The sequence below is a fragment of the Mesoplodon bidens genome (genome assembly GCF_964165515.1).
Source record: "Mesoplodon bidens genome assembly, chromosome: 9".
NCBI classification, from domain to species: Eukaryota; Metazoa; Chordata; class Mammalia; order Artiodactyla; family Ziphiidae; genus Mesoplodon; species Mesoplodon bidens.
The window spans coordinates 16,834,316-16,858,830 of record NC_138166.1 but is presented as its reverse complement, the minus strand read 5'-3'; the positions used below and the strand labels follow the sequence as shown (position 1 = coordinate 16,858,830).

Here is a 24,515-nt window from a genome sequence, read left to right as displayed (position 1 = left end):
TGCTGATGCAGGGGACACGGGTTCGTGCCCTGGTCCGGGAAGATCCCACATGCCGCGGAGCGGCTGGGCCCGTGAGCCATGGTCACGGAGCCTGCGCGTCCGGAGCCTGTGCTCCGCAACGGGAGAGGCCACAACAGTGAGAGGCCTGCGTATCGCAAAAAAAAAAAATATTTGGATGGGGGTATTATGGTTTCTTTCTGCTTATAATAACAAAGAAATATGGATGGAAATCATTTGCTGTATGTTTATTTCAAGAAATATCTAGAAAACTTAGGATAATACAGTGAATCTGCTAAAGGCAGTGAATTTCAGTATGTTATTAAAATTTACTAGAACAGTATATGTATTTTAAAGTCATTCTATTAAATTAAGCCTACTTCTCTGATTTTAAAGAAATTGGAATTATTCGAATCTGAAAAAGAGTAGTTTTAAAGACATACATAACCCTGAAGGAAAGGATATTTGCTTATAAAACAAAATGATATACCAAGTTTTTAACTTACAAATTTGATTAAGCAGAAAATTTCAGTATACATTACCTGAAGATGCAAAGTTATGGGATTTTAAATTTCCTACTTCCTTAAGTTTAAAATTCTTATATCAATTCAGCAAGGCAATGGGGACCAAGGTTCAGTGAACACGCCACACCCCTGACACTCCATTGAAACCCAACATTCCATTTTAAAAGAGAAAAAAAAATCAATGGGAAAATGGATTTTGACATATAAAATCTGGCTCTACAGTCAGCTCTTCTGGAACATATCTATTCCAACGTGAACAAATATCTGCATAAAAAGAATCTATGAGATGGAAAATGGTAATTTAGCTGTTCTCCATCTCCACTGAAACCTAACATGAAAACAAGAAGAAAGGGATTTATAGTCAAAGTATGATAGACATATACTTCTATTAAGAAAGGATAACCAAACTACAGTGAAATCTCAGTTAACCAGCTAAGCAGGTAGAATCCTTAATTAAGAAGAATTGCCCCCTAAAGAATAGTCATTGAAATTTAGTCATTCAAAAAGTATACTTCAAGTGAAGTTTTGGGTTAAGTATACTTAAGGACCAATTTATTTTTTTCCTTGAAATTCTACCGAAAGGCAGTATTATACACAATGGAAAGAATAAATAATTGGGAGTTGGAAACTTTGAGCTATACACTCTTGATGATACTAACAAATATTTTTGGATCTTTCAAGTCACTCAACCCTTTCTAGGTCTCTGTTTTCTCAAACGCAAAATGAGGGTTAGAGCTGTTAAGCTCTAGAACAACTTCAAACAAACAAACAAGCAAAAACATACAACCTTTTCTTAAAATAAAATATTAATTAGAAGTGTAGTAAGTTAAATAAAGGCCGAAAAACTCTGGCTAAAGTAGGTATAGGGGACTGGAGCCCTGTCCATAACAAGCTGTCCATACCACAGTCTGAGTTTAACAGAACTCTAATGTATCCAAAACATACCATTTAAAAACCTCTAAACACTAAAAATTATTTTCAGAATTATGTCACAGGCGCTGCAAGATTAAAAAACAAACAAAGTTTTCACTCTTAAAAAAAAATTCAAAAAGGGGATTTTTTTTCAACTAACCAGAAACTGGCAAAGATTCAGTGAACATAAATAACTATTGCTAAGAATTCCAATTAACTGATATTTTATTATATCCAATTATGATTATACTAAATAAATTAGAGAACTGTCATAAGGAATTTATACATATATGTATATATATTATATATAAAGAAATAATGCTGCCTGACAAGAAAGGAATGGGCTAATAAACTGGAGATATTAAACCCAGTTAATTTCATAGTTTATATAAAATTCCCTACTTCACAAAAATACTTTATTTTGAAATTCCGTATTATTCTTCTAAGAATAATCCTAATAAGACAAATCAATTTCACTACCATCAGGCACAAAATGAGCCAAGTGGGATACGAATCCCTAACTTTAGCCACAGAAGTTCCACATAAAGAAGTTATACACTGAACTTCCTCACAATAGTTTGTTTAAATAAAAGGTTCTAGGGAGTTTAAAACAAACACACATCTATACATAGATATAACTACAGTTAAAAAAAAGTTTTAAGTAAGTCCAAAATAATAATTAAAACAAAATATACAAGTTTAAACATGTAACATAAAAAGCATTTACTAAGGTTTTTCATTAAACACAAAAATTACAAACATCTTAATGTCTGGACATGCATTAGAAATTTAAGCATGAATTTTAATTAAAAATTCCTAAGTTCATTTAAGAAACATTTTAAATGGCACATTTTAAAAGAAATTATATTTACCTCTAAGTATGAAAAAATCTATTATTTTTACATTGATTTAATGTATAAAATTTTGTAATTAAAATAGTCAACCCAACATGGTATAAAACTTCATTATTTTATGTATTTAACCATGAAAAGAAAATTTCCCTTTTGTTAAAAAATAAACTATCAATATGGTATTCTTAATATAGCTTCTAAAACTGGTCACTAATGTCTATAATATTCATTTGAAAATATTCTTACCTTTCTTCTGAGCTATACAACCGAGCAAGTCCAAAATCTGCAAGTTTTATCTGCCCTCTGGTGGAAGGAAGATAAAATGAACAAAAAATATTAGTCTACTCTGAATTGATCTTACATATTCATGTTCTATTCCTAGAACTAACCAAAAATTCACTGATATAACTGAAACTTCGATTATACTGCAGTACCCAAGGTTCTACAGGAAAAGGCAAATAGATAAACTCACAACAATATAAGGCAAAAATTAGTACTTTTCTTTGGATAATTTCAGCTACTATTACACTATACTGTTGTTATATTATTATGATATATATACTATATTATTATATATAGTAATAATAGTACTAATATAACAGTTTCTCAGTACTATTCAGTTCCTATTTAGAAAAGTACACTTCAATGAAAATAAAACAAAATGAGGTAATTCATACTACTTTAGTAATAAGACAAATTATTTGTTCAATTCCAGACAATAATGCGCAAGAAATGAATCACATCATTTTAAATTTATGTTTAACTTTCCAGTTCTTAAGAGTGACATGGTGCTCTACAGAACACCTTCTACTAACTAAAATCAGGACCAGGCATGCCTCACTTAAACCAACAAATAGTACCAATTACAAGAGAATTATCAGAGTTCAGATTATGCTGTCAGTGAAATATTTAACATAAGCTTAGAATATGTATGTATGTATGTACGTGCATATACACTTCAAAAAAAGTTCACTTTAAAACTGTGATGACTGTTTTTTAAAAAAATTCCAAATTAAAAAAGATGCTAAAACCTATTCTTAACCTAAAACTGAAATCACATAATTAATTATTAGAAGAACCATTCACATTATTTGGAAGACTATCAAATGAGAGGGTCAACTAAGTATTTTGGTTGGGGGGGGTGCCTATAATCTTTATTACTTCCCTCCCTCCCTGCCCCCCCATGGAGGTATGACAGCTGTTACTGAGCAACAACAACAAAAGAAAAGGAGTGGTTAAGTAGTTTGCCCAAGGTCACTTAAACTAATATATGGTTTATGTATACTAGTATATTGATTCAAACTATTATGTGGATTCAAACTCAGGTCTTTATGACTCGAAAACCCCTATTTATATAAGGTCAAAGGGACTGTAAAGTTCTTTAGAGGTTTGATCCAATTAATCCTATTAAATTGCTTGGATTGAGGGGATGGATGGAACTTCAACAAGTCAACTAAGTATTATTTTACATACATTACAAACTATTATTGGAAGTTAATTAACTGAAGTATGTTTAACACAACTTCAGACGTAGCCCAAGCTGTAATATTGATTTTGTTAAAATAGTCTGAGCAATAAAAACCTAAATTTTAAATCTTTTTAACAGAATCAAGGTATACATTATAAAAGACTAATTTTAAATATATATATATCAAACTCATATCATACCTATTATTTAGAAGAATATTTGAACACTTAATATCTCGATGCAAAAAGTTCTTCTTATGACAATAATCCAGACCTTCCATGAGCTGTCTCATAAATGACTTTATGTGATTTTCATTAAAATGAACCAAGCCTGATTCCAGTAGTCCCATCAGATCATGGTCCATATATTCAAACACCAGATAAAATGCACCTAAGGACAACAATTAATACATTAAAGATTTTGTTCTTACAACTTTTCTATAGGTTCAGAGTTTTTAAAAAATAAAATGCTGGGGAGAAAATTAATCCTTGAAAAGAACTGCTACTTCTGTCATTTAATAATGTTCATCCTCTTCTCTCTGAATTTAATATCAATACCATCCCAAGGAACTATCTAGCCAGTTTTCTTCTCCCAAAGAAAACTGCTATGATATAAAATCAACACTGCTAATTTCCACACTGCATGGTTTCTGGGTATGATTGATGTAAAATAAATTCTTAGCTGTTTTACATATTGAACAAATTGTCTCTCAGCAGAAGCTGAATAAAATCTGTATAGTTCATTAAAGAAAATTTAAAGATGTTATAAGAATTACTTTTAATAAAAAAAAAAAGAGTCTGGGCCCAGTCGGGCTTTAGATGACTTCTATTAAGTTTTCAATAAACATATAATTTAATTCTTTTATACAGCTCCAGAACATTTGAAAGCATACAAATTACAACTTTATTTTATAATACCGGCTTATTAATCCTGCTACTAAAACCTAAAATAGCACATAGCACATACACAACATACATACAATAGATTCAAAATTCCTAAATGAAACTTGCACAAATTGAATATCTACAAATATCTCAATCAGGCAGCTTAATTTATTAATTCAAGAATGGAAAAGCTAATAAAATTCAATATATCTATCTTTCAAAGTAAAAAAGTTATCAATATGCCAAAAAAAGGCATCTGAAGAAAGTTCATGATCAGTCTGTGATTAAAAACAGAGCAAAGGGAATTCCCTGGCGGTCCAGTGGTTAGGACACAGCGCTTTCACAGCGGGGCCCAGGTTTGATCCCTGGTCCAGGGGATCCTGCAAGCTGTGTGGCACGGCCAAAAAAAAAAACAGAACAGAGCAAAGATTTCACAGAAAACTTGGAATAGAAAGATTCTTTCCTAAAAGTTTATAATGGTACCTCTCTGAAACCAACAACTATTGTTATATTTAATAGTAAAATGCCAGATGCTGTACACAAGACAAGAATGTTCATTATTACTAACTATTCTAGAAGTTAGTAAGTAAAATTAAAAACAAAGTATAAATACTGAAAGTGACAAAAACTTGATTATTGGTAGATGAGATGACGATTCTAAAAGATCCAAAAGAAAAAAAAAAAGTAGCTGCGTTAGAAAAAAATCATACACAAAAAAGAAAAGACTTTATATAAGCCAGCAACAATTAGAAATTAAAATTAGAAACAATTAGAAAGTAAAATTTAAATGACTCTGCAATAGAAAAAGAAATACTACAAACAACTAGGAATAAACTTAAACAATTATACAAATTTATTAAGGATTCACCAAATTGTAAAATTCTGTATTTTAATGCAATTTCAGTAAAAGGACCAATGATTTGTTATTTCTTTTGCTGAAAGAACACTTAACTTGAGAAACTAATTCTAAAGTTCACATTGAAGAAAACAAAACCAGAGTATCAACCAAAACGTTTCTGAAAATAAACATTTACCCTACCAGAAATTAATATGACCTACTGTACTATTGGGACAAACAGAAAAATGCATATAATATATACCAGAAAAAAAAATCCCAAATACTTACCTACTAACTATGGAAACAGCCATTTTAAATCAGTGAAGGAAAAAAAGAGGCAGAATAGTACTGGGACAAACGTGTAACCCCAAAGGCAGATTGGGAATTATACCAAAAACAAACCTATTAAAAAACTGACAAATTTCACTAAATAAAAATTTAGAAACACATGTGTAAGAAATAAATATGAAATAGAGGTAAAAGGCAAATAAATGACAAGCTGAAGAAACCTATTTGCAACATAACAGATTAATTTTCTTAACATAAAACAAAGTCTTGGGGCTTCCCTGGTGGTGCAGTGGTTGAGAGTCCGCCTGCCAATGCAGGGGACACAGGTTCGAGCCCCGGTCCGGGAGGATCCCACATGCCGCAGAGCGGCTGGGCCCGTGGGCCATGGCCGCTGAGCCTGCGCATCCGGAGCCTGTGCTCCACAGTGGGAGAGGCCACAACAGTGAGAGGCCCGTGTACCGCAAAAACAAAAACAAAAACAAAAAACAAAGTCTTACAAATCAGTACCAAAAGGGACCAGTACTACAAGAGAAAATGAAAAACCAAAATAACTGTCAATATACGAAAAATGCCTATGTACTTAATCTCACTATTAATCAAAATATACAAATCAAACAATATACCACTTTAAACTAAAGGGAAAATATTTCAAAAGAAAAACTACACGGTATTAACAAAGGTGTGAGATAAATAGACACTATTATATAGTGCCAGTAGTAAACTGGTGTATTTATAAAATATAATTTGGCAACATGCACCCAAAGCTTTAACAATCATGTACCCCTTTTACATAGCAAGGGCTTTTATAGATATTTAGCACAAGGAGATAAAAGATAGAAAAGATTTATCTATAGGCATGTTCACAAAAACCAATATAATAATAAAATACCTAAAAACATTAAGCAAAAAACCAAAACCAAATAAACAAACAAATGGGTTATTATGGTTCACCTATACCACACCATGCACTTTGAAAAACACTGTAGAGGTACGATATTGATATGGAAATATATTGATGATATTGAGTTTAATGTAGATTAACAAAGATTGTGTATTTGATCCATCTATCTCACTATCTTTGATGTTATTAAGTAACACAGTTACACACAGTATCTAGAGTAGCACAGCCCAATACAACTGCTACTAGCTACGTGTGGCAACTGAACACTTGAAATGTGGCTAGTCCAAATGTGCCTGAAGTGTAAAATGTACATGGGATTTCAAAAACTTACTACAACTAAAAAAAAATAAAATATCTTGATAATTTGTTATATTGGTTACATATTGGAATAATCTATTGATATACTGGGTTAAATAAAAATATTATTAAAATGAACAGAGCTTTAAACAATGAGACTAACCGATTATTTTAAATTAAAATATAATGTCTTGCATTCTGTTTCTATTAGACAGTGCTGAATTAGAGTAAGAATTGAAACAGAAGAGCTGAAACTATCTCTGCATGCAGACGACCTGAATGTCTGTTCTCTGCAAGGACATATACGTCCAATTTAAAAAACTGTTAAAAACAGCGACACAATTTAGAAAAACAGCAGAAATAAAACATACAGTAGTCATTGGGCTTCCCTGGTGGCGCAGTGGTTAAGAAACCGCCTGCCACACGGGTTCGAGCCCTGGTCCGGGAAGATTCCACATGCCATGGAGCAACTAAGTCCGTGCGCCACAACTACTAAGCCTGCGCTCTAGAACCCGTGAGCCACAACTACTGAAGCCCCCATGCCTAGAGCCTGTGCTCCGCAACAAGAGAAGCCACTGCAATGAGAATCCTGTGCACCTCTATGAAGAGTAGCACCTGCTCTCCGCAACTAGAGAAAAGCCCGCACACAGCAATGAAGACCCAACGCAGCCAAAAATAAAAAAATAATAAAATAAAATTTTTTAAAAGATCTAAAAAAATAAAACATACAGTAGTCATTAACATAACTACCAGTTAAAAGAAAAAAATGGAGGTCCCATTTATAATAAATAAATTTTTTTTAATTTAAGAAATGTGCAAAATACTTCAGAGATAAATTACAAAACACTTTTAAAAGGCAAAAAACTATAAATGAAAAAAATGGATACATTCTTAGGAAGGCTCAACATGACAAAGATTTTCCCTAAGTAATTTATAAATTAAACAAAGCTCTATTTTTAAAAATACCTTGTTTTCTTCCTACAATTAGATAAGCTGACATTATATCCACATAGGAAAATAACTAAGTAAGAATAGCAAGGAAAATATCTGAAAGAGAAAGGCGGGGTGGGCACTAGGCTCTAGCAGCCCAGACAGTTTACGACAGAATAGTGAATTCCTATAATTAAAAAGTGTGATACTGCGAAAGGAACATGGAATAAAACAGAAATCCAGAATTATACCCAGGTATATATGGAACTTTAGTAAATGATAAAGATGGCATCATATTAATTCAGTGGGAGAAAAGATCAACTTAGTATAAATCAGCAATATTGGGACAACGTGAATAGCCAGATAGAAATAGTTAAAACTGGTCTGTTCCTCACAACATATATACCAGCATAAAAAGCAAATGAACCAGTTCTAAATATAAAAAATAAAACCATGAAAGTATTTTTTTAAACATGAATTCCTTAATAAACTCAGAGTGGGGAAAACTATCCTAACTAGGAATCAAACCAAGATGCAACAGGGGAAAAGGGGGAAAAGACTGATAATGTGACTATGTAAAAACAAAAATCTACTGAGTGGCTGAAAACACTGTAAGCAAATTTAGAAAAATATAGCAAACTGGCAAAAAATCATTAGCAACTTATTCCAGATAAATTTAAAAAGCCTCTCTAAATTGAAAAGAAGAAGATTAATAACCACACAGAAAAGTGGGCAAAAGACAGAGATAACCCAGACCACACCCCCGCCCCCCCCCACACACAAGCAGTAGCCAACTGCCCTTAAACCAATGGAAAGTCGCTTAGCCTTGCTCATAATAAAAATTTATTTCTCAAGCTAAAACTTCACCACAATAACAAACTGACAACAACTCAAATGTATGACACCAGACTCTAATGGCAAAGCTGTAAGGAACACTCTCATACACTGCTAGGAATTTGGCAATATCTAGCTAGCTTAATCATATTTAGCATTTCCATTTCTGTTTGACCTAACAAGCCCAATTCTAGGGGCCTGTCCCAACAATTCACTGACAAAAATACAAGATGGTGTAGGCAGAGAGCTATTCAAAGCAGCATTATTTCTAATAGCAAAAGACTGGAAACAATGCAAGCATCTATCAGTGGGAGACTAATGGAATAAACTATGATACATCCACACAGCAGAGTACTGTGTAGCCATATTTATCTACTGATATGGAGTAATTTTCAGTATATATAATTAAATGAAAAGAACCAGGAACAGTAGAGCAGTTATTAATATGACATCTTTTATATAAAAGGGGGAGGGTGAATATGTAGCAAAGAAAAGCTGTAAGGATGAACACTTAAAAAAAAAAGGGTGTCCCTGGGTAAGGGAGAGAACTGGAAAAAAGGAATGAAAATGAGACTACTCTGAATGTGCCCTGCTTTACAGTTTTGAGTTTGGAACCATGTAAATGTTTCACATGATTAACTATACAGCATCAAACTGAAAAGGTTAAAAAAACAGTACCTGAAAAATTAGAAACAGATGAACCTACATGTGTATCAAACCGTCTATATTAACATTAACTGATTATGGTATTCTGACTATATTATCCCTAGTGGGGCTTATGCTAAGGACAAAAAGAACCAATAAGAAATCTTAAACTGCATTCAGTAGTCTTCTTAGTAATTAACATTAACATTGCTATCTTGAGATTATTCTATGTATATTGTAGGACAATGCTAATTTCTTAGGAACCAAGGTTTTTAGTATTAAAAAAAAAGACAAGTATAGGATCAAAAATTTATAAATCCTTCACTTTTAATTTTAAATTAAAATCATTTACAGTAGCCAGCCTCTAAGGTGACCCCAGTAATTTTCATCTGCTGGTATCCATGCCGTCCATTCAAGGATGGCCTGTGTGACCAACAGAATATTGAAGACGTGGTAATGTCACTGACCACCAAGGCTAGGTCATAAAGATATTGCAGCTTCCATCTTATTTTCCTGGATCATTTGCCCCGAGAGAAGCCAGCCACCAAGCTGTCAGAAAAGTCAAGCAACACTTTTGAAAGGCCCGTGCTAAGAAGAACTGAGACCTCCCCTCAACAGTGGAACTACAGTTTGCTAGTGTGAGGGAGCCACCCTGGAGTAGATTCTCCCAAGCCTAGTTACACCTTCTAGTGACTACAGCTCCAGTCAACATCTCACTGCAATCTCATGAGAGAATCCAAGCCAAAACCGCCCAGCCAAGATGCTCCCAAATTCCTGCCCAGAGAAACTGTAAGAGATAATAGCTTCCAGCATCACCTCTGAAGTACAATTGCCAAAGAAGTGAACTTATATCTAAATAATCATCTAGATCTAACTTCCATTTATAGGAAATATCAGGGTTAGAAGAACAAGCTACCCGCCACCAAAAGGAAGCATCTGTCAAATCCAAATTGTGGTCTACAACAAATAAAGGAGTAAAATTTTTAAAAGGCAAGAGTGAATACTGTAGATTACAACAGACTTAAGATAATAATTAACCACATACAATGTGCAGATTTCTTGTTTGCATCCTGATTCAAAGAAAGCCAACTATTAAAAATATTTTTGAGACAACTACATGAATTTAAATATGGACAGTTAGATAATATTATAAAATTGCCAATTTTGTTAGGTAGGCCTCTTTCTTGTCTTTTTTAACATAATAGCAATTTCATTATAGATTATAGGTAGATAATCAAGAATTTATGTTTACAATATAATGCATGGGATTCACTCAAAAATAACCCAGCAAAATAAAAAGAAGTCAGGGGAGAGAAATAAACAAGATTAGCAAAATGTGATAACTGCTAAATGTGAGGGATGGGGACACTGGGATTCATCATGCCATCTTCTCTACTTTTAAGTATTTTTGAACATTTCAGTAATAGTGAATTTTTTAAATGTCGGAAACAAAACTAAATAAATGAAAATTTTAGAAGGCATTCAAATTATGCTGAATTAAGGGATATATTTATTGTTCCCATATTTTTTATTTCTATCGAGGTTGTATATTTACGTAGTTTTAAGCAATGTTTTCAAACTGGGGGTCATGAAATCAGTTTAGTAGGTCATGATCTGCATTTCAAAAAGTTTTTTCTATTGCTTGATATTTTTTCCTACGTTGTATTTAAACATTAATAAAATCATACGTAATAATATTTTTTATATAGCATGCCAAGTAAAATTTCACTTTGGTAGGAATTTATATACATACATATGCTTAGAAAAATGTCCAATATCAAAATTGTAAGAGCAGTTTATCTCTGTGTGAGCAGATGGGTGATTTTTACTTTCTTCTTATGCTGCCATTTTCTGACTTTTCTACAAGGAGCACAACTAATAATTTCTAAATATATTAACAACTGTGCCTAATATACACATTTATAAGGAAAAAACAAATAACCCAAATGAAAGAAATGGCAATATCACAAATAAAGATGCAAATAGGAAATCAAAATTGTAAACATATGTAAGATGCTTCAGACCTCACTAGTAATCAGGAAAGTACTAATCAAAGAAACAATGAGAAACCATTTTCACCTATCAGATTGGCAATATCCAGTGATGTCCAAATGAAAGGAAACTCATACACTGCTACAATTTTTTGGCAAAGTATGCTGACAAAAGAAAGTATCCCTTGACTTGAATATCCCACTTTTGGAAGTAACCTAAGGAAATACCAGCACCAGTATGCAAGTATACATGTATAAGCACATTTCTAGCAGTATTGTTTGTAATGGAAAAAAGATGGGGAAAATTGAGTGCCCATCAAGGGATAATGGTTGAATAAGCCCAGTATATCCATACCATGGCATATTATGCAGCTAGATAAAAGAAACTTTTATCACCTAGACATGTGTTGTATTCCTTAATAAGAAAAGTAAAATACAGAATTAAAAAAAACAAAACCACAATTAGCATAGAGGACTTATGGTTTCTCGTCCAACAGTATGGAGTTTGGAAGTCACCACACCCATCCTCACAATGAGAAAACAGCAAAACAAACTAAAAATCAACAGTTCTTCTTAGATCCATCAGAGACTGAAGTCACAGAGCAAAGCACTGCCCCCAAAATTGGTAAGAGAGACAGGCAGATACAGAGAATCACCAGTTCCCCAGAGCAGAGGCCCAGAAGCAGAAACCTCCACAAGAACCATTACCTTGGTAGGAAAACCTAAACTGTAATTGACAAATTGCTAGAGGCTCAGCGTGAACAAGTTTAAGAGTTAAAAACTCCAGGGGTTCCAGTCTTAGGGAAGCCCCCACCACCACCTTTTGTGAGTTTTATCACCAGGAACCCTACCAGCTTATCACACTGAAGATCAGAGATAAATCAAGTTGTTCTTCCAGCAAGGGGAGAGGAAAAACAGTTATGATGAAATACACCCAAAGCATTCTGTTCTTTAACAAGGTCTGCCCTCAAGAGAAACTATTTTACCAGAGCCTAACCAACTGGGGTTCAGTAAGAGCCTTATCAGCCTGGCAAAGAGGAAAGATCCAACTCCAGAACACTCTAGCCTTTGACTTAGGGGAAAGAAACACTGAACTCCAGCACCTTTTAGCATTCCTGTCTCACTTCAGAGGGAAAAGAAACAAGAAAACTGATAAACATGTCTGAAGGATATAGGCTCACTAAAAAACTGAGACCAAATCACAGGACTACAGAACACTTCCCCTCCCCCCATAACTTACCATCATATATAATAACAGGGTACAACATCTGAAAGAACTGCATATCTCAGACCTTATTTAAGAAGTCTCCAGAGAAACCAAAAGACAACAGGGGAGGAAATCTTAGCCTCTGACACAGCTTCAGCAAACAATAAACACAACCTAACTGCTAGCCAGATAAACATAAAACCTTACACTAAAGGCCGATTTATCTCAGTTTATTTTATCCAATACCTCTTATCTGCCTTTCAATGAAAAATTACAAGGCATGCTAAAACATAGTCTGAAGAGAAAAAGCAAGCATTAGGGAGATTCAGATATAGAAGAGAAATTGGAATTATCAAACCAGGAATTTTTAAGTAACTATGATTAATGTTCTAAGGGCTCTAATGGAAAAAATAGACAATATGCAAGAACAGATGGGTATTGTAAGCAGAAAAATGGAAATTCTAAGAAACAACCAAAAGGAAATGACAGAAATCAAAAACACTGTAACAGAAATAAAGAATGCCTTTGATGGGCTCATCAATACACCAGACATAGGCGAGCAAAGAATCAGTGAGCTTGAAGATATGTCAAAAGGAACTTCCAAAAGCTGAAATGCAAAGGAAAATAAAAAGAGAAAAAAAGAATATCCAGAATGTGGGACAATTACAACATACATGTAAATGGGAATACTAGAATCAAAGGGGGAAGGGAGGAAGGAAGGAAGGGAAGGAGGGAGGGAGGGAGGACAGAAAAAATACTAAAAGTAATAATGACTGAAATTTCCCCAAATGATAAATATCAAACCACAGATCCAGGAAACTTAAAGAATATAAAAGCGGATAAATATTAAAACATCTACACCTAGGTATATCACATTCAAACTACTGAGAATCAAAGACAAAAAGAAAATCTTGATAGAAGCCAGAAGGAAAAAAAACAGCTTACCTTTACAATAGCAAAGATAAAATATATACTGGATTTCTCCTCGGACACCATACAAGCAAGAAGAGATTGAAATGAAATATTTAAAGTGTTGAAAGAAAAAACCTACCAACTTAAATGTAGGTAAAATAAAATCTTCATTTTTCTTATTGATTGACCAAACAGTTAACAGTCTGTTCAAAATAATAATAGCAAAAATGCATTCACTGGGGCTTCCCTGGTGGCGCAGTGGTTGAGAGTCCACCTGCCGATGCAGGGGACACGGGTTCGTGCCCCGGTCCGGGAAGATCCCACATGCCGCGGAGCAGCTAGGCCCGTAAGCCATGGCCGCTGAGCCTGCACGTCCGGAGCCTGTGCTCTGCAACGGGAGAGGCCACAACAGTGACAGGCCCGCGTACCGCAAAAAAAAAAAAAAAAAAAGAAAAAAGAAAAAAAAATGCTTTCACTGAGTATAGCTTGTGGATAAGTAAAATGAAAACCAATGTTATAAGGGATGGGATGGAGGAAATGGGAATACTCTGTTATGAGGTACCTATACAACCTAAAGTAGCATAATGTTATTTTTTTTTAATTTATTTAATTTATTTTATTTCTGGCCACACTGGGTCTTCACTGTTGTGCGTGGGCTTTCTCTAGTTGTGGCGAGCAGGGGCTACTCTTCATTGTTGTGCGCAGGCTTCTCATTGCAGTGGCTTCTCTTGTTGTGGAGCAGGGGCTCTAGGCATGCGGGCTTCACTAGTTGTGGTGCACGGGCTCAGTAGTTGTGGCTTGTGGGCTCTAGAGAGCAGGCTCAGTAGTTGTGGTGCATGGGCTTAGTTGCTCTGTGGCATGTGGGATCTTCCCAGACCAGGGCTCAAACCCACATCCCCTGTATTGGCAGGTGGATTCTTAACCACTGTGCCACCAGGGAAGCCCAAAAGTAGTAAAATGTTATTTTAAAGAGGACTTGGACAAATTGTAAATGTATATTGCAAACACAAGGGCAACAACTAAATAAAAATTTTAAAAGAAGAATAGTTGATATGCTCAGAAAAGAGAAGAAATAGAGTCATATAAAAAGACTAAGACAGGGCTTCCCTGGTGGCGCAGTGGTTTAAAGTCCGCCTGCCGATGCGGGGGACACGGGTTCGTGCCCCGGGCCGGGAAGATCCCACATGCCGCAGAGCGGCTGGGCCCGTGAGCCATGGCCGCTGAGCCTGCGCGTCCGGAGCCTGTGCTCTGCAACGGGAGAGGCTGCAATAGTGAGAGGCCCGCGTACCGCAAAAAAAAAAAAAAAAAAAAAAAAAAAAAAAGACTAAGACAAAAGAAGGCAGAAAAAGAGAAGAAAAACAAGCAAGGGCAACTAACAGAAAACATAACAAATACAGTAGATAATAATCCAACTATATCAACAAGTACTTTAAATGCCAACAGTCTAAAATACACCAATTAAAACACACAGAATGTTAGAGTGAATTAAAAAAAGAAAAGAAAAAAAGACCCAATTGTACAATGCCTACAAGAAATCCACTTTAAATATAAAGACAGAGTAATAAAAGCAAAAGAAAGCAGGAGTAACTATATTAAATTTCAGACAGAGCAGACTTAAGAGCAAAAGAAGTTATGAGGAATAAAGAGGAGCAGTACATAATGATAAAGGAGTCGATTCTCCAGGAAGACATAACAAGCTTTAATGTGTATACTCCTAAAAACGGTGTCAAAACATGTTAGGAAAAAACTTATAGACCTGCACAAATAGATAAATTCACTACTACAGTTGGAGACTTCAAGACTCCTCTAACATTAATTGACAAATGCAATAGGAAGAAATCAGTAAGAATGTATTTAAACAGCACCATCAATCAACTGGATCTAATTTATAACTATATTAATATTTCAACAACAGCAGAATACATCTTCTCAACTTCCCATGAAACATTCACTAAGACAGACCACAGTCACAGGCATAAAACACACCTAAACCAATTTAAAAGATCAGAAATCATACAAAGTATGCTAATAGAATTAAACTAGAAATCAGTAACAGAAAGATAGCTGGAAAACTGCAAAATACTTTTTAAATTTTTTTCTAAATAACACGTGGGTTAAACAAGAAGTCTAAAAATAAATTTTTAAATATTTTGAAGTACATAAAAATAAAAACGCAATTTACCAAAGTACATGGAATACAACAAAACTATTGCTTAGGGGAAAATTACAGCACTGAATACACGTATTAGAAAAGAAGACCTGGGCCTCCCTGGTGGCGCAGTGGTTGACGGTCTGCCTGCCGATGCAGGAGATGCGGGTTCGTGCCCCGGTCTGGGAAGATCCCACATGCCGTGGAGCGGCTGGGCCCGTGAGCCATGGCCGCTAAGCCTGCGCGACCGGAGCCTGTGCTCCGCAACGGGAGAGGCCACAACAGTGAGAGGCCCACGTACCACAAAAAAAAAAAAAAAGAAAAGAAGACCTAAAATCAGTAACCTACACATCCACTTTAGGAAACCAGAAAAACAGCAAAGTAAGCAGAAGAGAATAATAAAAATTGGAACAGAAATCAAAGATATTGAAAATGGGAAATCAAGAGGAAAAAAAAAGTCAGTGAAACCGAAAACTAATTCTCTGAAAAGAACAATATAATTGGTAAGCCTCTAGCCAGGTTAACTAAGGAAAAAATTACTAATATCAGAAATGAAAGATAGGACATCACTATTGCACCCCAAAGCATTAAAAGCATAGTAAAGGAATATATGAACAACTTTATGCTGACAAATTTTATATTCTAGATGAAATGAACCAATAATTTGAAAGACACAATCTATCAAAACTCACACAATGAGAAATAGATAAGCTGAATAGGCCCAAATCTATTAAAGAAAATGAATCAATAATAGCCTTCGAAAACAGAAAGCACCAGGCCCAGATGGCTTTACTGGTGAATTCCATCAAACATTTAAGGAAGAAATTGTACCAGTTCTCTACAATCTCTTCCAGAAAATACAAAGAGACAGACTACTTCCTAACTCATTCTATAAGGCCAGCATTACTCTAATACCAAAACCAGACAACTGATCTTCAACAACAGAGCAAAGGCGCTTTGGTACGAAAGGGAAAGTCTTCAATAAATGCTGCTTAACAAGCGGACACAGACATGCCGGGAAAAACAAAAAAAATTCAAATCTAGATACAGACCTTACACACTTCACAAAAATTAACTCAAAATGGATCACAGACCTAAGGGCAAAATGCAAAACTAAAAAACTCCTGGAAGATAACAAGGAAGAAAACCCAGGTGATCCTGGGCTTGACAATGACACCAAAATCACAATCTGGAAAAAAGAAATGGTGTGCTTGTGAAAGAAGCTGGAGTTGATTAAAATTAAAAACTTCAGCTCTACAAAAGACACCATTAAGAGAACGAAAAGACAAGCCAGACTGGAGAAAATCTTATAAAACACATATCTGATAAAGGACTGATGTACAACATATACAAAGAAACCCTAAAACTCAACAACAAGAAAACAAAAAGCCCAATTAAAAAAATGAGCAAAAGATCTGAAAAGATACGTCACCAAAGAGAAGACACAGATGGCAAATAAGTATACGAAAAGATTATCCACATCATATTTCAACAGAGAATGGCAAATTAAGATAACCATGGGATACCATACATACTTATCAGAATGAAAAAATCCATAACAATGACAATGCCAAATGCTGGTGAGGATATGGAACAGCAAACTCTCATTCATTGCTTGTGGGAATGCAAGATCATACAGCCACTTTTCAAGACAGTTTGAAGTTTCTTACAAAAGCAAACATACTCTTACCATACAATCCAGCAATCACACTCCTTGACATCTACCCAAAGAGGCTGAAAACTTATATTTACACCAAAACTTGCACATGAATGTTTATAGCTGCTTTATTCATAACTGTCAAAACTTGGAAGCAACCAAGACCTCAGCAGGTGAATGGATAAATACACCGTGGTACATCCAGACAATGGAATATTGATCAGCACTAAAAAGAAATGAGGTATGAAGCCATGAGAATCCATAGAGCAAACTTAAATGCATATTACTAAGTGAAAGAAGCAAATATGAAAAGGCTACATACTGTATGTTTCCAACTTTGATGATATTCTGGAAAAGGTAAAACTATGGAGACAGTTAAAAAATCAAGTGTTTACTGGGGTTGGGGGTGGGAGTGGGCAAGGAATAGGTAGAACACAGGATTTTTAAGACAGTGAAAGTGTGTGTGTGTGTGTGTGTGTGTGTGTTCCTGTCAGATTCTCTGTGGGGCTTTCTATGCCTCTTGTCTTTATCTCTCTTTCTCTGTGTCCCCGTCTGTGGATCTATCAGACTGTGTTTTTGTTGGACTCTGTATCCCCGCTTGACTGACTGCCTGACTGACTCTCTCTCTCTCTCTCTCTCAGTTTATATATTTAAATGTATGTTTTTATTATTTCTATTTCCATTTTTGTGCATAGACAACGGTCTTGAAGGATATATAACAGGCTGTTAACCCTGGCTGGGCTGGGCAAAGTAGCAAGAGAAATGGGAAATTAATTTTTTTTTTTGGCTGTGTTGGATCTTCTTCGTTTGGGCTTTCTCTAGTTGCGGGGAGTGGGGGCTACTTTTTGTTGCGGTGCTCAAGGTGGTTGCTGCAGCAATAGCCCCTTCTTGCTCTTGGGCTCACACCTCGCAAGTAAGAGGACCTCACTAAATACGTGAGATCTCAGGAAAAGTCTCAGCCTCGCGACAGAAAGACTGTAAGGCTCTAACTGGCCAGACCTGAATGACATGCATCTCGGGAGCTAGAAGTGAAGTCAGTTCCACAGTTACATGGACTAAGAAGAGAAAAAAGCTGGAACCTCAAAAACAAAAACAAAAAGCTCAAGGTTATTATATGAAGAAAATAGAAAGTAGGGTAAATTGGTGGTAGTGGACACCAAAACATGTCCAATACAATATCTACCCCAAAGTAGGGCCAATATCAAGCTATATTCATGAAGCTGAGTTTTTCAAGTTATACTAAATCTAGAACATCATGTCAAATTCCAATTCCCTTTTAGAAAACTCATGTAAAGCCAGAGACAAATAACAAAAAAGCCTTCTGAAGTACAAAAATCATTCAATTCCTGTTACTACCCCAAGTATCTGTAAAAATGGACAAATCTTATGAGTGTATAACAGTTGTTAGAAAATCCCTTTATACACTAAAATGACCCCAAATCCCCAAATCGGAAGTCTGGTACCTGAAAACCTAGGAGTGAAATGAACTTAAATCCTATGAACAAGTCCAATGATGGAAGACAAGTCAGTAAATAACTATTACGTTCACTAAAATAAAACACTAAAGTCAGAACATTAAAAAAAGAGGATATCAATGCAACTTTCCACATCCTAAATTAAAAATGGTCAATAATTCCATTACCTTTATAACTCAGCATGTTTGGCTGCCAATTCCCACCTGTCCTACAGATACAGACTAACTTAAATGAAAAAAAAAAAATGTGTGTAACCTTTATTTTGCTCAGCAGAGCAGGTATTTCTCAATCTTCTTACATAATACTCTAGTGTCTTCAGATTTCACGTAAAGCCAATGAATCAACCTCTATATAACTCAGCTATCTCTTTCTCGCCACGTAAGCTCCTGAGTTCTGAAAGTGGTAGTTTCTTTCCTTTTTATGATATTCTAATTTGGGTACATTTTATGTTAAGCAGGTTAAGTAGGTTCTTGGCAACCCTCCTGCTGGTTACTGGTTTACAGATATGCAGGCATAAGTACATCTTCAAAGAGCCATGGGAAGCCAGGATGTCTCTCACCAGATACGAACAACTGCCTCTCCAAGCCATACTACAGTGAGAATGAAACAGACAGTATGGATAGCATAACTTGGGTCTCTGGTGACATCCTTAAGCCATTGAATCAACTTACCCTAAAGCCTGCCCAATCTCTGGACCTCTTCCTACGAAAGCTAAGAGACTTCCACAGTTTAAACCATTCCAATTGGATTTTCTGTTACTCTGCTGAAATCACTCTAGTACAAGTGAGATGGCTAATTTTATGTGTCATCTTAGCTACACTATAGTACCCAGATGATTGGTCAAAACCAATCTAGATGTTGTGTAAAGGTATTTTTAGATTTAATTAACATTTAAATCAGGAGACTTTGAGGAGAGCTTAAATGTGGGTGGGCTTCATCCAATCATTTGAAGTCTTAAGAGAAAGGACTGAGTTCACTTAAAGAAGAAGGAATTGTGCTCCAGACTGTCTTTGAACTCAAGACTGCAACATCAACTCCTGCCAGAATTTCCAGCTTGCCAGTAGGCCTTACAAATGACAGACTTGCCAGCCTCTACAATCATGTGACCCAATTCCTTAAAATCAATCTCTCTGTATATATGTATATATCCTAATGGTTTTACTTCTTGAAGCAATAAGCTCAATAGTTTTCCTTAAGTTTATTACATTTTAAAGAACAAAAATTTTTTTACAGATTTGATATATTAGTTGACAATAATAAACTGCACATATTCAGAAGGTATACTTTAAATAGTTTTCACACACCTGTGAGACTGTGGCTACAATTAAGATACTGAACACATCTATCACCCCAACAGGTTTCCTAGTACTCCCAGAATATATCTATCTGTAAAACAAAAATTGGAATAAACTTTATATATTCCTTTCTAAACTTTTTTCAGTTCATAATATAGAGGGTAAACAATTTTCCTTATTATCATTTAACTTTTACATAATTTTAATAGCTATATGGTATTTCACAGTAATAATATGCCATAATTCTGTTTAATAATCCTTTACTGTTAGATGATTAAGTTGTTTCCAACATTCTGCTACTTATAAGCAATGCTATGAAGAAGTCTCATAGCTACATCTATGTAAAGTCATGATTACTTCCTTATATGCTTCTAAAAATAGAATTGCTAATTTACAAGACACATTACCTTCTAAGAAATATTATAATATCAACGTCAAATATGTACAGAGCATTTAGTATGTGCCACATACCCTACCATGCCCTTAAACACTCTCTGAAAGTTATACCAATTTTCACTCTCAAGCATTACATAAATATACCCATCTATGGTCTATACACTGACCAAGATTTTTTAAAAATCCTTGCCCTTCTCCAAATAAACCTCAATGTAATTCCAGTCAAATCTCCACTGATAAGTTTTCACAGCTCATATCCATCTAAATGCATGAAAATACGCAAGATCTTCTCTTAAGGGGGGAGAGGAGAGGAGACCCTTATCTACAGAAATTAAAAGGTAATATAAGGTTGCAATAATTGAAACAAAGTGATATGGCCGCAGGACATGCAAAAGGATCAGTAAAACAGGAGAGCCCAGAACATATGGTAACTTGATTAAAGACAGCATAAGAGAATAAAATGAAAACAATTTAAATATCTAAAATTTTTGAACTAGAATAGAAGTTGAAAAAAATACAGAAAAATATTCTTTTAATTTTCCAAAAGGCTAAGCATCAGACAAACCACTTTCCCTCAAAAAGCCCCAAAACTGACAGAATGACCATATACAAGATTTAAATTAACAAAGAACAGAGAAAAAGGGCAAGCAACAAAAAGGAGAAAAATTATCTATGATATGTGAAACACATGAAGCATTAATATCCATATTTTGGATATCTCTCCAGTTGGTAAGAAAATGCCAAAGGAAGAGGCACTTCACAGAAGAAATGGAAAAAACATGAAAAAAATATTTAACTTCACAAGTAATAATAAAAAAAAGTATTAATTTCTCTTATGAGTTGGACAAAAAATGTAAAATCAATAATGTACTGCGATTCAGTAAACTAGCCATTCACACAAAATTGTAATGAGTATGTAAACTGGTATAAGCTTTCTTATAAGTTAATTGGGCTATAATTAGTAACATAAAAAAGAATTGTATCATTTAACCTAACAACTCCACTTTTAAGAATGTATCTACAGGGCTTCCCTGGTGGCTCAGTGGTTAAGAATCCGCCTGCCAATGCAGGGGACACAGGTTCGATCCCTGGCCTGGGAAGATCCCACATACCACGGAGCAACTAAGACCGTGCGCCACAACTACTGAGCCTGCGCTCTAGACCCCACACGCCACAACTACTGAGCCCACGCGCCACAACTACTGAAACCCGTGTGCCTAGAGCCCGTGCTCTGCAACGAGAAGCCATCACAATGAGAAGCCCGCACACTGCAACGAAGAGTAGCCCCTGCTCACCGCAACTAGAGAAAGCCTGTGTGCAGCAATGAAGACCCAACAAAGCCAAAAATAAAAACAAATAAATTAATTTTTAAAAAAAGAATGTATCTACAGAAAGACTCAAAGAAATACACACAGATTTACATTTAATGATGTTTGATAAAGCACTGATTTTAATAAAAGCTAAAAACCAATAACCTAAAGACCCATTTACGGGGAAAGTCTAGTAAAATAAAATATATCCAAATTACAAAACTACAGGGACTTCCTTGATGGTCCAGTGATTAAGAATCTGCCTTCCAATGCAGGGGACACGGGTTCGATCCCTGGTCAGGGAACTAAGACCCCACATGCCAATGGGCAACTAAGCCCATGTGCTCTAGAGCCCACACACCACAGCTAGAGAGAAGCCCCACAAGGCACAACGGAGAGCCCACACGCCACAACGAAAGATCCCGCATGCCACAACTAAGACCTGATGCAGCCAAAAAAATAAAAAAATAAATAATTTAAAATAAGTAAATAAATAAATTCACATTAGAATTTAAAAAAAAACAAACTACAAAACACTATCTTGGTTTTTTTAAATGGCTGCATGATACACAAAATGTCTATTTTACAGAACATTGCATATGATGTCCTCAACTCTGTAAAAATTAATGATTAAACAAGGTGAATACTTGTTTTTCACAAAAAAATGTCTGAGAAGAAACTAAAGAAGAGGGAGCCGCTGGTGTCTCTTCATTGTTGGCCAAATGTCAGAGCATCTATACATATGTCTCTCGTCTACCCATTTATGTTTTTTATTTCTACGTGTCCAGGGCTTTATTTCAACCAGATATGTTATTTTTATAATTCTAAAAAGTATCAGGTAAGAGAAGTTCTTTTAAAAACACTCCCAGTTTTTGACAGGTAAAAAATATGTTGTACTTAAATTATGTTTCCTTTAACTACAGTGAGGCTGAATATTTTTGCTAATATTTACTGGAAATTATTGGTTTTTTGTTCCTTGTTCATGTCCTTTTCTGAGCTATAAAGGAGGACTGTGCCTATGTATTAAAAAGGACATTTGTGCCACAGATATTTCTTTTTAACATGAGATATACCTCTAAAGGTATGACACATGGCATAATACCCTCCAAATTCTAACATCTGATTTTCAACAAAATTCTACACATAAACTAAAAAAAATAAGAAATCTGAAAGTCTTACATAGTAACTGCATGAAAGATCAACTATTATATTAAGTCTCTTCTATAACATATCATATTAAGAGTGCTAGTACATAGCACTCTAGTACTCTAGAGTACTCTAGTACTCTAGTACTAGCATATTAAGACATGCTAGTATGTAGGCTGACTTTATGGTAAGCATAAAGAATGGTAAACTACTACAGAGGTGAAAATACTTCACATATTATCTCATTTAAGCTTCACAATTACTCGAAAAGTATTATTATCTCCTTGTAACACACAAGACATAGAGACGCTAACTAATTTGCCCATTATCACACACCTACAAAATGGCAAAAGTGAAACAATCCCCCAGCCTGCGTGTCCCATCCTCTTTATGCCATGAAGAAAAAGGGGTTATTCGCTTCCTCAGAGAGGGCTCAAAAACCACAGGGCGATATAACAGCTGTCTTTTATTTCAGTGCCCTACATGGTAATGATGCCCTACGTGGCGCTCCGCCACTTCCACCCCGCACCACCTGCCTTTCCCCACCACAGAATTTAGCAGAATTCTTTCTCCTTATTGATGGTCATAGCAATCTATGGCTTCTGCAACTGGCATCTGTCCTACTGTCTGATATTGAGTTTCACACTCCTGACTTCCTTTTCGCTGCCTGGGTTTGATCAACCAATGAACTCACTTTTTAACTTCTGGTGGGTTAACCAATCAATCACAGCTAGTCAGACGTGACAAGGTTTTCACCCTTCTTGACAACTTTCAGAAATAGCGACTACTTCTAAGCTTTCAGGAAAAAGTTTCTTTATTTTTAACTTCTGGGTCAGCACCATTCCTGATATATGATATCCACAAAATAAAATTTCACTAAAGAACTAAAACTGAAATATTCATTTTTCCCAAACATCCACCCTCTCTACTTAATTATTAAAAATTATTATATAATTGATCTATTTCTGCCCTCACAATCAATCTACCACCAAGCTATAATAACAGTAAACTTTACTGTGTGCTTACTATGTGCAATATTCTAACCTAAGTGCTTCACACAGTTTATCTCATTTGATAACAACAAACCTATGAGTTAGGTACTGTTATTCCGTTTTCCAGATGAGGAAAACAGAGAGTACGTAATCATGGAAGAAGCAAGAATTCCAACTATACTCTTAACCATTATACATAGTTCCCATTACTATTACCTTACCACATCTGCCCAAAAATAACATATTTCTTGTTCAGCTATTCAGGAAATAGTGGCAGGGAAAAGGAACCCCCACCCCCTTCCATTTCCACTTACCCCTTACCTACTGTCCTACAGATTCCTTTTAAACTCCTGACAATCCTTTCGTCATAGATCGTATCTCCTGACAGGCACCTACACATTCTGATCTATATTCTTTACCTCTAAATTTCAACACATGATGCTAACTCTGTATTTCCTTGTAACCCAAAGGAGGAAGTCATTACTAGTTAAGATTTTAATTTTTTTCCTTTAAAAGCATTATTTGCTATATTTTATTGATGTAACTAAAGCACCTTCCTATAACTTTTACTGATCATGCAAAATTCATAATCATGAAAGGTTCATTTAGTTATTCT

The 24,515-nt window shown here is 35.1% G+C and overlaps 1 protein-coding gene across 2 annotated transcripts in view; it reads right to left on the bottom strand.

Moving 5' to 3' along the window:
• CDK13 (cyclin dependent kinase 13) overlaps positions 1 to 24,515 on the bottom strand; it is a 112,079-nt gene that overhangs the window by 36,518 nt on the left and 51,046 nt on the right. For both annotated transcript variants that reach the window (XM_081244907.1, XM_081244908.1), the window contains exons 6-7: positions 3,953 to 4,142; positions 2,531 to 2,587 (exon numbers count right to left, since the gene is read on the bottom strand). In XM_081244907.1, the coding sequence (XP_081101033.1) occupies positions 2,531 to 2,587; positions 3,953 to 4,142 (247 nt within the window). The remainder of the gene's footprint in view (positions 1 to 2,530; positions 2,588 to 3,952; positions 4,143 to 24,515) is intronic.